The sequence below is a fragment of the Salvia splendens genome, chromosome 1 (assembly GCF_004379255.2).
Source record: "Salvia splendens isolate huo1 chromosome 1, SspV2, whole genome shotgun sequence".
In the NCBI taxonomy this organism is placed as follows: domain Eukaryota; kingdom Viridiplantae; phylum Streptophyta; class Magnoliopsida; order Lamiales; family Lamiaceae; genus Salvia; species Salvia splendens.
This window is the reverse complement of record NC_056032.1, coordinates 36,273,548-36,288,987: the sequence shown is the minus strand read 5'-3', so window position 1 is coordinate 36,288,987 and position 15,440 is coordinate 36,273,548. Positions and strand designations below refer to the sequence as shown.

Sequence of the window (15,440 nt, the reverse complement as noted above, 5' to 3'; positions counted from 1 at the left end):
TCTTTTCCTCTACAGGCATGGAAGGTCCTTCATAGCTTTTACCACCTCTCAAGTGTATGGCCTTGCAGTCCTTGGGATTGTTTATGGTCTGTGTTGGGAATTTGCCCGGTTGATGTTGGATTCCCACAACTTGAGAGATTTGACTTATCTGATTGTCAATGCTCTTCATGCGCACGTTCAAGCTTTGCATGTCATTCTCAACTTTTCCCAGCCTTTGATTAGTAATCTCCATGTACTTGTCAGTTTTCTCCATGTACTTGGTAGTTTGAATCATGAATGCTGCCAAGATATCTTCTGTAGTAGGCTTTTTCTACTTATCGACAATTCCATTAGCTACTGTGAATCCTGGTGGTGGTTGCAAAGCATTTTTAGGATTCTCATAGGAGAGATTGGGATGCACCTTGTTACCATAGTGGTTATAGTTACCACCCCCTTGGTTGGGGCCATAGTTGTTGAAGTTCATGTTATTCCCTCATTGGTGCACATAGTTGACACCTTCAACTCCCCCTTAAATCTCTGGCCACTGACTGTCTCATCTCCATAAGTTCCAATTGTGTGGTCAAGAGATCAAGCTGCTTTGACATTCTGTCTATTCTATCATCTTCTGATGCAGAGGCCACCCTATAAGACTTGTTTATGTCATTATTCCATCCATCATCATTGGAGGCTACTCGCTCAATCACTTGCATAGTTTCATTCTCTCCTAACTGAAGGAGTGCTCCTCCCGCGCTCCAATTCAGTTCACGCATTGCATCTGGAATGCATCCTCTGTAAAAAGTTATGACTTGATGTCCCGGATTTAGACCATGGTTGGGGCATCTCTTCAGCAGTGTCTTGAATCTGGCCCATGATTCTTGGATTGTCTCATGAGGCTTCATCTGGAACTGAATTATCTCTGCTTGCCTCTTTAGAGCTTCACTGGGTGCTTTTGCGGATGGAATTCATAACAAGGGGGTACGGTTGTACCCCCAATTTTTTTTTTACTACTATTATATATATATATATATATATATATATATATATATATATATATAATAAACGTACCCCCATAAAAAAAATTACTACTATCATTATACATATGATTTTGGTAGTGACGTATTTTATACAAAAATTTCCAAAAGATAGTGATGAATATTGAAGGAAGATACATCTGATTTAAGGAAATAAATCAAAATATAAGCTTTGAGAATGAAATCAAATTAAAAAACTAAACCTAGTTCTAAAAAACCTCCATCCGCCCATCGCCAGACTAAGCCTCCAATCCAGCAGCCCTCCACCTTCTCGGCTTCCCGTACGGCGACCAGCAGCAGCAGGAGCAGTCTCTCGCTCCGTCAACGGCGGAAAAATCAATCCAACCATCCAATATCCTGGTTTGTTTCTTGATTTTTGGAAGACTATTAAATTAGAGAACGACAATGATAAATTATGTTCTCAATTCCACCGCCTAATATTTAATATCTTTCTCCAATTTCTATGACTTTATTAAACATCTTTACTGCAGTGCTGTCATATAGTTAAAACTTTAATTTGATGTTTTGTTTAAATTATTCAGTCTATTCTAATTTCTAAAGAAGACAAAATAGTACTACTAGTATTTATACAATTATACTTAATTAGGAAGTGGATAGTGTCTAGTTTGTGACTTGCTGGTCATCACTCTCGAGAGTTTTCTTTTTAAGTTTTTTAATAATTTTAGTTTTCAGATTTATCATTATCCAGAAATTTGAGTCAATAGCTAATGATTTTATTAAAGTTTTATGAGTAAAAGTATATGACTTTGTATATTTCTAATTTTTTTGCAGAAAGTAGAATAATGGGAAAACAATCTGATCTTCGAAATATATTCAAATGAATGAAATCTCATGATAGTTCAAGTCCTTCGGCTCCAAATGATAATGTCACTCCTTCAAATGTTAGTGAGTCTCAAGCTCCTTCAAATGCTAGCATTTCTCCGACTCCTCCCAGTGTAACTGTGACTCCTTTAAATGCTAGTGTGTCTCCGTCTCCTTCAAATGTTACTGTGACTCCTTCAAATGCTAATGTATCTTCTACTCGAAGTGTCCCATTAGAGGAAAAAGAATAGATTTATGATGTTGAAAAACTTAATCATGATCCTGCAAAAAGAGACAGTATAATGAAATATCCTCCAAATGAGCGAGATGCAGTCAGGAGAGCATATATTCTTAAAAAGCCTTGTCAGCCAAGATCTCATAAATTTCCTAGAAAAAATATTGGAGGTTCACGTCGATTTATGCCTTATTGGTTTGATATATGGGATTGGCTTGAATATAGCACTACAGGAGATGCTGCATTTTGCTTTGTTTGCTACATGTTTAAGAATGAAGTTGGACTTACTGCAGGGGGGATGCATTGGTGAACAAAGGATTTAAGTCGTGGAATAAGCCGGACAGATTTTTAAAGCATATTGGTGGAGTAAAAAGTGCTCACAATCTTGCTTATGAGAAATATGTGAACTTAAGAGACGGCAAAAAAAAGTCTATTCTTGTTTCTCTAGATAATGCCACCGAGGTGACTATAAGAGAGTTTGACATTTGTTTGAAGGCTTCAATTTCATGTTTGCGTTATCTACTGCGACAAGGTTTGGGCTTTCGTGGACATAGAGAAAATAGTGAATCCCTTAACAGAGGAAATTTCCTTAAACTTCTGAAATGGTTAAGGACACACAATGAAGTTGTTTCAAAGGTGACTTTGGAAAATGCTCCCGAAAATTGTCAATTGATATCTCCAACTATTCAAAAGGATATTATCAATTGTTGTGCTAAAGAAACAACTAAGCAAATTGTGGATGAACTAGGTGTTGACTATTTTGCTATATTAGCCGATGAATCAAATGATGTGTCCCAAAAGGAACAATTATCTCTTTGCCTACGCTATGTTCAAAGAAAAACGGGACTAGTAGTGGAACGATTCATTGGTCTTGATCATGTTGGTGATACCACAGCTTTGTCTCTTAGAAGTGCAATTATATCATTGTTTATGGAACATTCATTGAGTCCATCTAAGATTCGAGGACAAGGATATGATGGGGCTAGTAACATGAAGGGTGAGATACACGGACTGAAGACTTTGATTATGGAAGATACTCCAAGTGCTTACTACATCCACTGCTTCGCCCACCAACTTCAACTGACTCTAGTAGCCATTGCCAAAAAGAACGATGAATGTGCTTGGCTTTTTGATACGGTTGCAATGTTGTTGAATGTTGTTGGAGTTTCTTGCAAGAGAAGGGAATTGATTCACGAAATTCAAGCACAAAAACTTGCTCAAGCGTTGGAAGTTGACGAACTTGAAACAGGGTTTGGGTTAAATCAAGAACTTGGTTTGAAGAAGCCCGGAGACACTCGTTGGAGTTCTCACTACAAAACTCTTTTGAATGTTATGGACCTATTTTCTACAATTTTTAAGGTTCTTATGATTATTGGGAAGGATGGCTCTAAATCGGAGGATAAGTGCAAAGCTCAGGGCATTTTTTACTCAATGGAGTCATTTCACTTTGTTTTTATGGCACTACTAATGACTACTATATTTGGGTATACTAACAATTTGTGTCTTGCTTTGCAAAGAAGGGATCAAGATATTAATAATGCTATGAGGCTTGTCTCTTTAACCAAATGTCAACTACAGAAAATGAGGGAGAACGGATGAGAGATTCACTTAAACAAGGTAATCTCATTTTGCAATAATCATGGCATTGTTGTTCCAGATTTAGAAGCCTGTTATATGCCTCATGGAAGATCAAAACGTTTTGTTCAACAAGTTACATATCGTCATCATTTTCGAATTGATGTGTTTATAGAGATAATTGATTTATTACTTCAAGAATTTGATAATCGATTTGATGAAGTCAATATGGAGTTGATCAGATGCATGGCTTGCTTCAATCCTAGAGATGGCTTTTCTTCTTTTGACAAAGAAAGTGTACTCAAACTTGCAACTTTTTATCCTTCCGATCTTTCAAGCATTGATTTGAGGACTCTTGAGTGTCAACTTGATATATTCATGGAAGATATGAAAAGAGATAATGACTTTCAGAATTTGCAAGATATTAGTTCTCTTTCAATGAAACTTGTTGAAACAAAGAGGGATGTGGCTTATCCCCTTGTCTTTTTGATTATCAAGTTGATTTTGATTCTTCCGGTCGCTACTGCAAGTGTAGAGAGAGTATTTTCGGGAATGACATTTGTGAAGAATAAGTTACGAAATAGAATTGGTGATCAACCTTTGAATGATTGTTTGGTGACTTTCATTGAGAAAGAAATGTTCCTACAAGTCTCTGATGATGATATCGTCCATCGCTTTGAAGAAATGAAGACTCGTAGAAAAATAAATTAAATATTATGTAGTTTTTATTTTATTTTATTTTGAAATACATGTGTTCAAAATTGAATAATATTTTAAAATATTATTTTACTATTGTTTTCTATTTTTCTAGTGTTATGTAATTATATATCATACGAGTCGTACCCCCAGATGAAAAATCTTGGATCCGCCACTGACTGGGTGGGAAGTATTTCTCCAAAAATAAGTCTACCATGGCATCCCACGTTCTAACAGATCCTGGCCCCATGCTGTCGTACCAGTCTCTAGCATCATCTTTCAAGGAGAATGGGAATAACCTTAGTCTGATCTGTTCATCTGTCACCCCATTAAGCTTCACCGTGTTGCTGATCTGAATAAACTTGGTGAGATGCTTGTTGGGATCTTCATTGGTCTTTCCCCCAAAAGCATTAGCCTCTGTCATATTAAGCAATCCTGTATTGAGCTCAAAAGTGTTGGCATTGATCTGATCGTTGCCAACTGGTGGGTTCTCTACCTCTCTGTAAGCGTACATGTTATGCACTGGCACTATGACTTGTTTCTCATCTTGTTCTTTTAGCTGTTTCACCACATCTGCTAGTTGTAGTTGGAGTTGTTGGGCTACCGGATCTGGATGTGGTGCATTGTTCTCTCCGTTGTCCGCCATTGTTATTGCAAAAGGAGTAGGTGGTTCTCTCTTAACAAGCGAAAGTGATTGCCCTTGGATCGGAGATGAAGCTCAAATCCTTTGGTTGAGCCTTCTCTGAGCGTTCCTCCTTCGGTTGGATGCTTCGATCTCAGGATCAAATAATTCTAATGGTTGCCCCTTAGATCGAGTGCGCATACAAACTGAAAAGAAAAACACAAAAAGTGAGAATACTCAAAAAGAAAAGAAAAAAAATAAAGCAAGTAAAATCTAGATTAGTAATCTTAATTTTTATCACGATATTAGGTTATAGTAACACAAAATTGTCCCCGGCAACGGCGCCAAAAACTTGACTCAACTTATTTTTAACACAAGTATACCCGCAAGTGTACGGGGCTAATGTAGCAAATACTAAGCAAAGAGTATCGTATCCACATAGACAATGAGTGTCAACCTAAGTACCACGAACCAACCTCAACTACTATCTAGATGAATCGGAAAGTTTTGGTTTTTCTAAATCTACTTGAAAGCAAAGCATAAAGAATTAAAAACAACTATAGAACTAAAAGCAAATAAAAGAAAACGGATGTAGATTAAGGATGAGGAAGGTAGAATCCTACGGGATCGATAACAACTATCCTATGCTCAACTAATTTCCAAACTATGCCAACAAGGATCTCAAGGGTTATTAAGCTATCAATAAGGTAAAACTATATCTTCTCCCGAAGCATACAATTTGTAGATTGCTACCTAGAACCGAAGTGTCATTCCTATAACTAAGGCAACAACTCCTAAAAGCTCCTAAGATACTTAGTTTCATTCAAAGGCTCAAATCTCTCGATTATATTGGCAAAGACGTCAACTTCTCTTCTTTCAAATTAAACTACTCATCTCCCGAGTGTTGCAGTAAAATCCACATGCATTTATAAGGTGATCAGTCAAATAAATGTATAAGCACAGAGAAGTCAAAATAACCACATGAGCCAAGGCATAGAAAAAGGAAATCAATTAAACATAAGAATCATTGTATCTCCCACGTAGAACTCTACGGAGGATTTAGCTACTCATGTTCATCACAAAAGTCAAAGAAATATTCAAAAACATTGTTTGAACAAAAATAAACTAAAATATGAACTCATGGAATTGGATTGAGCGGATTGGAGGTCTCGTCTTCAATCTCGCGATGAATAGTTGTCCTCTGCTCGTTCTTCTCTTCTTCCTAGGTGAAAAACTGGTATTTTTGGGGTAGGAGGCATGTAAGTTGTGTTGGGAGGCGTTTCCTAGGCATATATATACCTAGGATTGACTTTGGGCGCGAAATAAGCTGTCCGACAAAGCTAGCAGGTCGCCAGGTTCGGTGTGCGTCGAAGCTGGCGAGTCGCTAGATGCCTACGGCGTTTTTCCTGTGAGATACTGGTGGGTCGCCAGGTTCGTTTGCACGCGAACCCGGCGGATCGCCAGCTATGTCATTGCTCCACGCAGTCTCTGTGAAACGGCCATAACTTCTTTTACCAAACTTCGATTGAAAAGTTTAAGATATCCACGCGAAGCTCTTTCGAAGACAAAGAGAATGGTATGCATTATGGGAGAATCGGACTTCAAAATCTCTAGAAAAACTATCGGACTTCAAAATCTCTAGAAAAACTATCTCAAACAAAAGTTGTTGCACATCCATATATTTTGTACATTTTCCTACACATTCTTCACAAAATGGTCAAAATACTAACATAATAGAGAAGTAGCTATAACCATACCTCAAAGTACACAATATATGATCAAAACCAAGTAAAATTACTCTCTAAAACCATGCAAAAACCAAGTGAATCACTCCAACAGATTTGTAAGTAGAAAAAATGCTTCTCTCATAGCACACGTGACATGTGGCACCCGTATCAATAAACCATTCATTTGGATTTTTACCATGGTCCACGTCGGAGACCATTGCGACCACCTAGTGATCTTTGTTGTTTATAACAAAACGTTCAAATAATTTGCACAATATTGTCTCCAACAATAAGTACACAATTATATTGAATCATATGTGCATTGGTATATTCAACAATCCAACCATCACAATTACTACTACCAAGTCTAAATTGGTCTTGCTTGTCAAATGACAAACGATAAGTACAATTCTCAAGAGAATAGATCTCAAGAAATTAACCATTTCGTAGCCCATGAACATTGCGACTGTTCGTTTCTTCATTCCAGCTTTGGAGCTCATGTTTCCTCCAACTTCGATTGGCATAAACCTATCTTAGAAGAGTACACGAATTTATCTTGCGATTGTTAGAAATAATGGGATGAAATTCTCAAGCCGTGTACATGCGGTACTCTAACTATTACAATTGAAAGGAAACTGACAACAATAAGTGGAATGAAAATTACAATGGTAATAAAATATAACAATCCAACAATAAGTCGAGTCGATGGAAGCCCTCTTTCCGTAAGACAAATTACGCCCCGGCTAGTGCTCACGGAATGACGTATTGCCCCTAAAGATAAAACGTTTCTTCCTAACGTGTAGAAGCACCTCAAACCCGCTAGGCACCAGCAAAATTAATGGAGTTCCGAGAATCGAGTTAGACAATGCTCCTAAGATGCACACTATGATGTAGAGAACTTGAGAGAAGAGAGAAGCTTTTTGTTGTGTTTATTTCAACTCTCAAAACCACACCTATTTATAGGATATGAGTGAAACATGAAAGGTCTCGGCCATTAAGGCACCTCAAAAATATTTAGAGGTTACAAGAAGTGAAAGGCCAAAGGCCAAAGTGTCTAGTTTCCTTTGATTATTGTAGGGCATATCTCATTTCCCCCCACATTTCCCACGTTTCCAACAGTTATAATACGTGCAATGTGTACTTATTGAAAAAGAGGAAATCGATCTGAATTTTGGGTGAGTGGTTCAGGAACGTCATCAACTATATTTAAATTTAAGCAACCTACAGCCACATCGGAGACAGGGTCAAATTGATAAAAGGATTTCATTCATAAACAGTTGGATTGAAAAACAACTCAAACAAAATTATTGAACTATAGCACGCCATCTATCGGCAGTTTGAAATTTCAGAGACATAAAAAACTACGGCCACGAGCAGTGATGATAATCCAGTAGAATGTGGCTTGCTTTGCTTTCAGTAATAAAACTGCTGCTCTATCTCCATGGCAGCTAGAACACCAAGTAGAATATTACGCTTTTCGCACTCCCAAACAACACGAAATGTCTAAATCTAACACATCTCAAGTTGTCATATGGAATTGTGAGCATGTAGATATATATTGGTGTACAAATGGAACACCCAAAAAATAGTACTAGGAAAATACCATCATAGTATATGACACACAAAAATCCAGTTAAAATCAATAGAACACTACAACAAGTACTTGTGAGTAGTCATCACTACACAATTGTATTTGTACCACCCCACATACTATAGACAACCGTTTTCAAGTGATGGTCATTGCAAAGGCAAAAGACTGTTGCAGAAGGCTTGTGGATTTTTACTTAGCTTGCGCGACTCTTGATAACGTCAAGATCCATTTCAGTTGGATCGGTTGCTTGCAATTCCACTTGAATTCCATCCAGCTCCCTCTTGAATCTATCCTTTGAGCTGGCATAAATCATCTTGCTTCGAACACGAGAAGTGTCAGGACACCTAACATGGACTAACCAATTGAGACTGTGTACCGGAAAAATTGAACAATTAGGTAAAAGGTAGTTATGAAATGTTAATTATGGAGTACCAAGCGATGAAGAATATCCTGCTTTTCTGGCAATTCTCTGCAGTAACAAAATCAAAGTCGTAAACAGCGTATCTGCATTCAGTAGCAGGAAGAGTAGCAGCGAAGTCCTCGTAGTTTTGAGATGGGTCGCCAATTTTTTCAACAATAACCTGCTTCTGCTTCTCTTCAATTTTAAAGACTATAAAGCGGTGAGTCCTTTTGGCCTTGAGTTCCAAGAACCTCCGCTTGCAATCATCATGCACAGCCATTCCAGACGCAGCGTTTGCCTATAAATAAGGGAAGAGATATGGAACTAGTATTCAGCAACCGCACAATATACTAACAAACGACATTGTAACATCAGGCAACATGCAATAATCGCAATACAGCAATAGCAGATGAGTAACTGATTAATAGTACAATAGTTTTTTATTTTCATCAAATTCCTCAACCACACATCAATCTCCACAAAGAGGACAGGACAGGACAGGACAGAGTGTAGTAGTAGCCAATAAATTTTACAAACCGAAATGACAATCTTGTAGTTAAAAACAGTTTACTTATTCCTAATATTTATAGATTTATGCTATGATCATAATATAGCAGTGAAAAGTAGTCCGATTACCTCGCCACTCCTAATCACATCAATGATCAAGCAATAGATCGAATACATTCATCACGTCATACAACAGCTTAAGTACTCATTCAAGTGGAGTATTAAACCATAATTCCGCAGACGATACTAATTTGACCACAAATAGCAGAGGAAAACGCGTAGAATAGTTAAGGATATGCGTGCTCACCATATATTCGGTTCTGTGGTTACGAGCAGAAACGCCGACGAGCAACAAAATGCTACCAAGATTAAAAATGGAAGAGAGAGAGCGAGCACAAGGGACTGATACGATTATCAGCTCTCATTTATGGGGTGCATTTGTTGACGGGGTTTTATTGCGTGAGAGAGAGAGGTGTATTGTATTGTATCGTATTGTATCGTATTGTTTATATGGTGTGGATGTGGTTGGAGTTTAACTGGACATTCCAACCAAATTAATTTAGAATTCTCAAGTAAATTGTACTCAAACCTCAGAAAACATGGCATTCAAAAGTGAAAAAATGTTGTCAAATACTGTACAAAAATCTAATATATGCACTTTCATTTTCCGCTCGTCCGATAAAAATGTTGGAATTTTCATTCATAGAAAGTTAGCCCCCAACTCATCTCATGCACATCAATTTATTTACTAGTAACTTATACCACTATGGTCTATGTTTACAATTCATTAAACACTAATAATAATATGGGTCATACTATCCCGTAACACTATTTTAATTACCCTTCTCCTCCTCTCTTTTATTTTACCAATTGTGCCTTAAGTCATGTATCATTTCAAATACTCCCTTCGTCCCATAAAGTTTGTCCCATTTTACCATTTTCATTCGTCCCATAAAGTTTATCGCACTTGGAATCTTACCAAATATAGACATGAAATACATCCCTCAATCTCCTCAATCAGATACTCTTATTTCACTACACAACTCCATTTAATACAAAGTCAAACAATTTCTTAAAATCCGCACCGGATCAAATTGAGACAAACTTTGTGGGACGAAGGAGTACTTATATTTTTATGAGAAGGAGGGAGTAATATTTATTGTAAATTTATACAAATATAAGAATATAAAAAAATGGTCGTTTAGTTTTTATTGTCTCAAAACATTAATTGACTTGATAATTCGTTTTAGACGTGATTGGAATGAGTATGAAGCTACAGGTCAGGTTGAAATCGTGACTTTTCTGCCAAGTAAATAAGCAAGCATATTTAGATATTTTTTGCCGCTTATAATATAAAATAATAATAATAATCAGGAGAGAGGGTCCACTGCCAGATTCTATTCATAAAGTCTGCGTTGATTCCACGCTGCCTGAAGATGACGCTTTTAAATTTGTTCGGATGGGTCATGGCACTCGTCTCTCCCACCCATGGTATTATTGATTGCGATTTTTCAACTTTTATGCCTCACAAATCCCTCTAACCAAAAAATTGTCACAGGGAATAAATATCAATAAAATACAATGAAATCAACTGCCTCATAGCATTAAGATACAATGGTAAATTGTGAAGGTATATTTCTTATTTACCTTCTCAAAAAGGTAATTATACCTTCTTAAAAAATAATGGACTCCAAAGGAAGAAGATAAATTAAAAAGACAAACAAAAATAACTAACTTTTTAACTTTTGTTCTAAGAGCATCTCTAAGGGGAGATGTAAATGGGGAGATAAAGTTATATAACTACCATATTTACGTTTTTTTTCATGAAAAATCATTCTCCAATGGAAGGTATTTTACTTTTTCCCATTTTGAAGGGAGAAGGTATCACACTTTATATTTTTCTAATGCATTTTGTACTATTATTTTATGTTTAAAGGAATGTGAACAAATGCAAACTCTAAATATTGTACAAACTCCAACTATGATCTGGACCCTTAGAAAATATCAACAGATGATAAAATAATAGCATCCAAAAATGTCAACACAATGTCAACGGTTGATGCTATGCTGAAATTGTGTTTACATTGTATTGACATTGTGTTGACATCAAAATCTTGAAATTTTACACTGTGTTGACATGGTGTTGACGTTGTGTTGATATTGTGTTGAAAAGTTTGGAGTTTGTACAATATATGAGATTGCATTTTATCACTACCCTATGTTTAAAAAATCATTTACCTTTCTATATACCTTTTTCCTTTGGAATATGTTTATTTTTGGAAGGGTATATTTCACTTTTTGAGGAGGTATATACATGATATACCTATTTTATTTACATTTCCTTGTTGGAGATGCTCTAAGAAGATGTAAAGATGTCTTCTCAAAATGAATGAATGTATAATACCTCCTGAAATACCTTTTTCCATTGGAGCATGAAATTTTTTTAAGAAAGGGTAAATATGGTAATTATTTTCCTTTATCTTTTCATTAACCATTTCCCTTGGAGATGCTCTTACAAAACCTTCTACCTAAAAGATTAACCATAATCAAATACTAGTATTCCTTCCCCCCGTCATTATTTATCACTAATTTTTATTTTGATATGTCCACCAATATTTGTCATATTTACTTTTTATTATTTTTAATTTAAATCGCATATTACGCTAACTCATTCTATTCACATATTATTATAAAATTAGTTACCACATTTCACTAATTTTTTTATTCAATTTTTTTTACATATCTTAAAATATTTTAGATATTTTACATTGAAAATCAATTTATATGATTAAATTGAGATAAATTACATGCTAATTATTCCATAATAATTTAGGAATATATTAAAATTTAAAATTAAATATCTACATATTTAAGAAAAAAATATTATTTTGGTTAAATATTGTATAATTATTTTGAAGCAAGCTCGAAATCATGTGAAAATTTGTTATAAATTTTCCATATCACTTCTTTTGTATTGCTATATAATAATATTGATAGCAAAACTAATTTATTAGGTATATAATTCATTCAAATTTAAAACTTAGAGACACTATATACATGTACATTTTATATACTTCTACATTTGTTTTTATTTTTATATAAATAAAATGAAAGTTCAAAACAACAGTTACCATAGAAATAGCAACAACAAAATATCGAAATCAATTGTATAAATAAGATGAACGTTCAGTCCAAAACACATAGGTGGTGTTCGGTTTGCAAGATAAAATAATACCAAGATACAATCTAGGATAGAGTTGTGAGATTATTTTAGTCATAGGGGTTAGCTATGACTAATTATCTCATGATTATCCATCTAGGATTGAGTTGTGGGATTGAATCCTATGAACCAAACACACTACAAATTTAATCTCGGATACAATCTAGCAAACCGAACACCCCCTACCGTACAAAAATAATAAGTAGTGGAGAGACACTGAGAAAATAAAAACAGATAATCAATACACATTCTATCATCAATCCTTTAATTTCACAACAACTTTTAAGCTAAAAGACACGTTGTGATATTGCAACTTTACACTAAAGCGTGTAAAAGTATATTTTTTTTTTTTGTCGGTTGATTAAAAAATAGTACTAGTATATATATTTTTGCTAAATGTAGGTTTTTTTCAAATAAATTGCGATATTTAAATTTCCATGCTTTCAATTTAAGTCAATAAGTTAATGACAACCATTTATAAATCGTTGCTTTTTAGATATTCATTACCCGACCATATATAAATATGTACATAAGGAATAATTTATGAATGTATAATATTATGCGAAGCCCCTTCCAAAAATAAATGAGGTTTTAATTATTACTCTTTTAGGGAGACCAAACTCATAACTTTATCGTTATTCATCTAGCCATTTAATCTGCTAGAAAATTGAACTTCTATATTACTAACATAATATATATATATGGGTGCATTATAATGATAACCCCAATTTCCGTAATAACCCTATAACTAAATCTGGACCACACATTTTTAAAATGACGTGGTCTAGATTCAAACTTAGATTTACTTCATAAAAAAAAGCGCGGGGGTAAATATGTCATTTCGCTCATGATAAAATTTACGTATCCAAATTTTGCTCATTTAATTTCTAAATTTCGCTCATTTTATCATTTTATCAGTCAATCAAAAGTATCATTTTATCAACTCAGAGTATCATTCTATCCGGCAAAACAATCATTCTATGCAATAAACCTAACATATATCATTTTATCAGTCAGTCAAAAGTATCATTTTATCAACTCAGAGTATCATTCTATCTGGCAAAACTATCATTATCATTTTATCATTTTATCAGTCAGTCAAAAATATCATTTTATCAACTCAGAGTATCATTCTATCCGGCAAAACTATCATTCTATGCAATAAACCTATCATTTTATCAGTTAGTCAAAAGTATTATTTTATCAACTCAAAGTATCATTCTATCCGGCAAAACTATCATTCTATGCAATAAACCTAACATATATCATTTTATCATTTTATCAGTAAGTCAAAAGTATCATTTTATCAACTCAGAGTATCATTCTATCCGGCAAAACTATCATTCTATGCAATAAACCTAATATAATCGGCACAATACATAATATACAAACCTACAAAGCAGTAAACGTATCATTTTATCAACTCAGAGTATCATTTTTATAAGGTTACTGTCATTTTATCCGCTTAGATTATCATTTTATCAGGTAAAAGTATCATTTTATTAAACAAAAATGTCATTTTATACACCAAAAATACATATCATTCTATCGGCTGAAAGTATCATTCTACCCGGCAAAACTATCATTCTATCGGCTGAAAGTATCATTCTATCCGGCAAAACTATCATTTTATGCAGTAAACCTAACATTTATAAGCTAAAAGTATCATTTTATGAACTCAGAGTATCATTCTATCCGTAAAACTATCATTCTATGCAATAAACCTAACATATATAATTTTATCATTTTATCATTTTATCAGTCAGTCAAAAGTATCATTTTATCAACTCAGAGTATCATTCTATCCGGCAAAACTATCATTCTATGCAATAAACCTATCATTTTATCAGTCAGTCAAAAGTATCATTTTATTAACTCAGAGTATCATTCTATCCGGCAAAACTATCATTCTATGCAATAAACCTATCATTTTATCAGTCAGTCAAAAGTATCATTTTATCAACTCAGAGTATCATTCTATCCAGCAAAACTATCATTTTATGCAATAAACATATCATTTTATCAGTCAGTCAAAAGTATCATTTTATCAACTCAGAGTATCATTCTATCCGGCAAAACTATCATTTTATGCAATAAATATATCATTTTATCATTTTACGTGATATTTGGCGAAATTCAGAAATTAAATGAGGGAAATGACAGTTTTACTCCCGCGCTTTTTTTTATGAAGTAAATCTAAGTTTGAATCTCAAAACTATCATTCTATGCAATAAACCTATCATTTTATCATTTTACGTGATATTTGGCGAAATTCAGAAATAAAATGAGGGAAATGACAGTTTTACCCCGCACTTTTTTTTATGAAGTAAATCTAAGTTTGAATCTCAACCGCATGATTAGAAATATGTGTGGTCCAGATTTGGTTATAGGGTTATTACGATATTTAGGGGTTATCATATGATCACAACTCTATATATATATATATATATATATAGGGAGATGATCAAAATAAGTATCTGTTTAAATCCAGAAATGCAGACCAAATCTTGGCCCTAGGATTAGATGATCTAATGGTCAATAATTAACCAAAAACACGGAAGGTCATAATTAAGCAATTTTAGGTCATATTATAATATTTGGGTTTAATGTCATGCTAAGATCATTTTAGGTCATGCTTTGTTAGCATGACCTAAAAATTACCTAATTATGACCTAAAAGTGACCTAATTATGATATTGTTCTGCGTTTCTATATTTAAATCTAGTTTTGCATAGATCAAAACCCTATATATATATATATATATATATATATATATATAGGGTAGTGATCAATGTATAACTAATCTTAAGTGTATAACTAGAGAACAAATCTCAGCCACACATCTTAATGGAACAAATATTATTTATTTTAATTATATAAAATAGATCAAGGGTAGTTTTGGAAATTCATTATGAGATTAAAATTAGTTAAGCATTTTCGTTCCTTATATTTCCAAATCTGCGACCAAGTGAGCGAGGTGAGGAACATCCGGCGATCGCTGCCTGGACGGTTAATTTTATGGAACTGCGACCAAGT

At 34.3% G+C, this 15,440-nt stretch overlaps 2 protein-coding genes across 2 annotated transcripts; one reads left to right on the top strand and one right to left on the bottom strand.

The window, feature by feature from the left end:
- The first annotated feature begins 2,134 nt into the window (after positions 1 to 2,134).
- Positions 2,135 to 4,353, top strand: LOC121781625 (zinc finger MYM-type protein 1-like). Its single transcript, XM_042179370.1, has 3 exons — positions 2,135 to 2,262; positions 2,361 to 3,484; positions 3,725 to 4,353. Exons 1-3 carry the CDS (start codon positions 2,135 to 2,137, stop codon positions 4,351 to 4,353), a joined length of 1,881 nt encoding a protein of 626 aa, XP_042035304.1.
- A 3,888-nt stretch (positions 4,354 to 8,241) lies between these two features.
- On the bottom strand, positions 8,242 to 9,682 carry LOC121748636 (actin-depolymerizing factor 1). Its single transcript, XM_042143112.1, has 3 exons — positions 9,493 to 9,682; positions 8,711 to 8,976; positions 8,242 to 8,622 (listed from the first exon to the last, which is right to left on the bottom strand). Exons 1-3 carry the CDS (start codon positions 9,493 to 9,495, stop codon positions 8,472 to 8,474), a joined length of 420 nt encoding a protein of 139 aa, XP_041999046.1. The 5' UTR covers positions 9,496 to 9,682; the 3' UTR covers positions 8,242 to 8,471.
- Between the last annotated feature and the right edge of the window lie 5,758 nt (positions 9,683 to 15,440).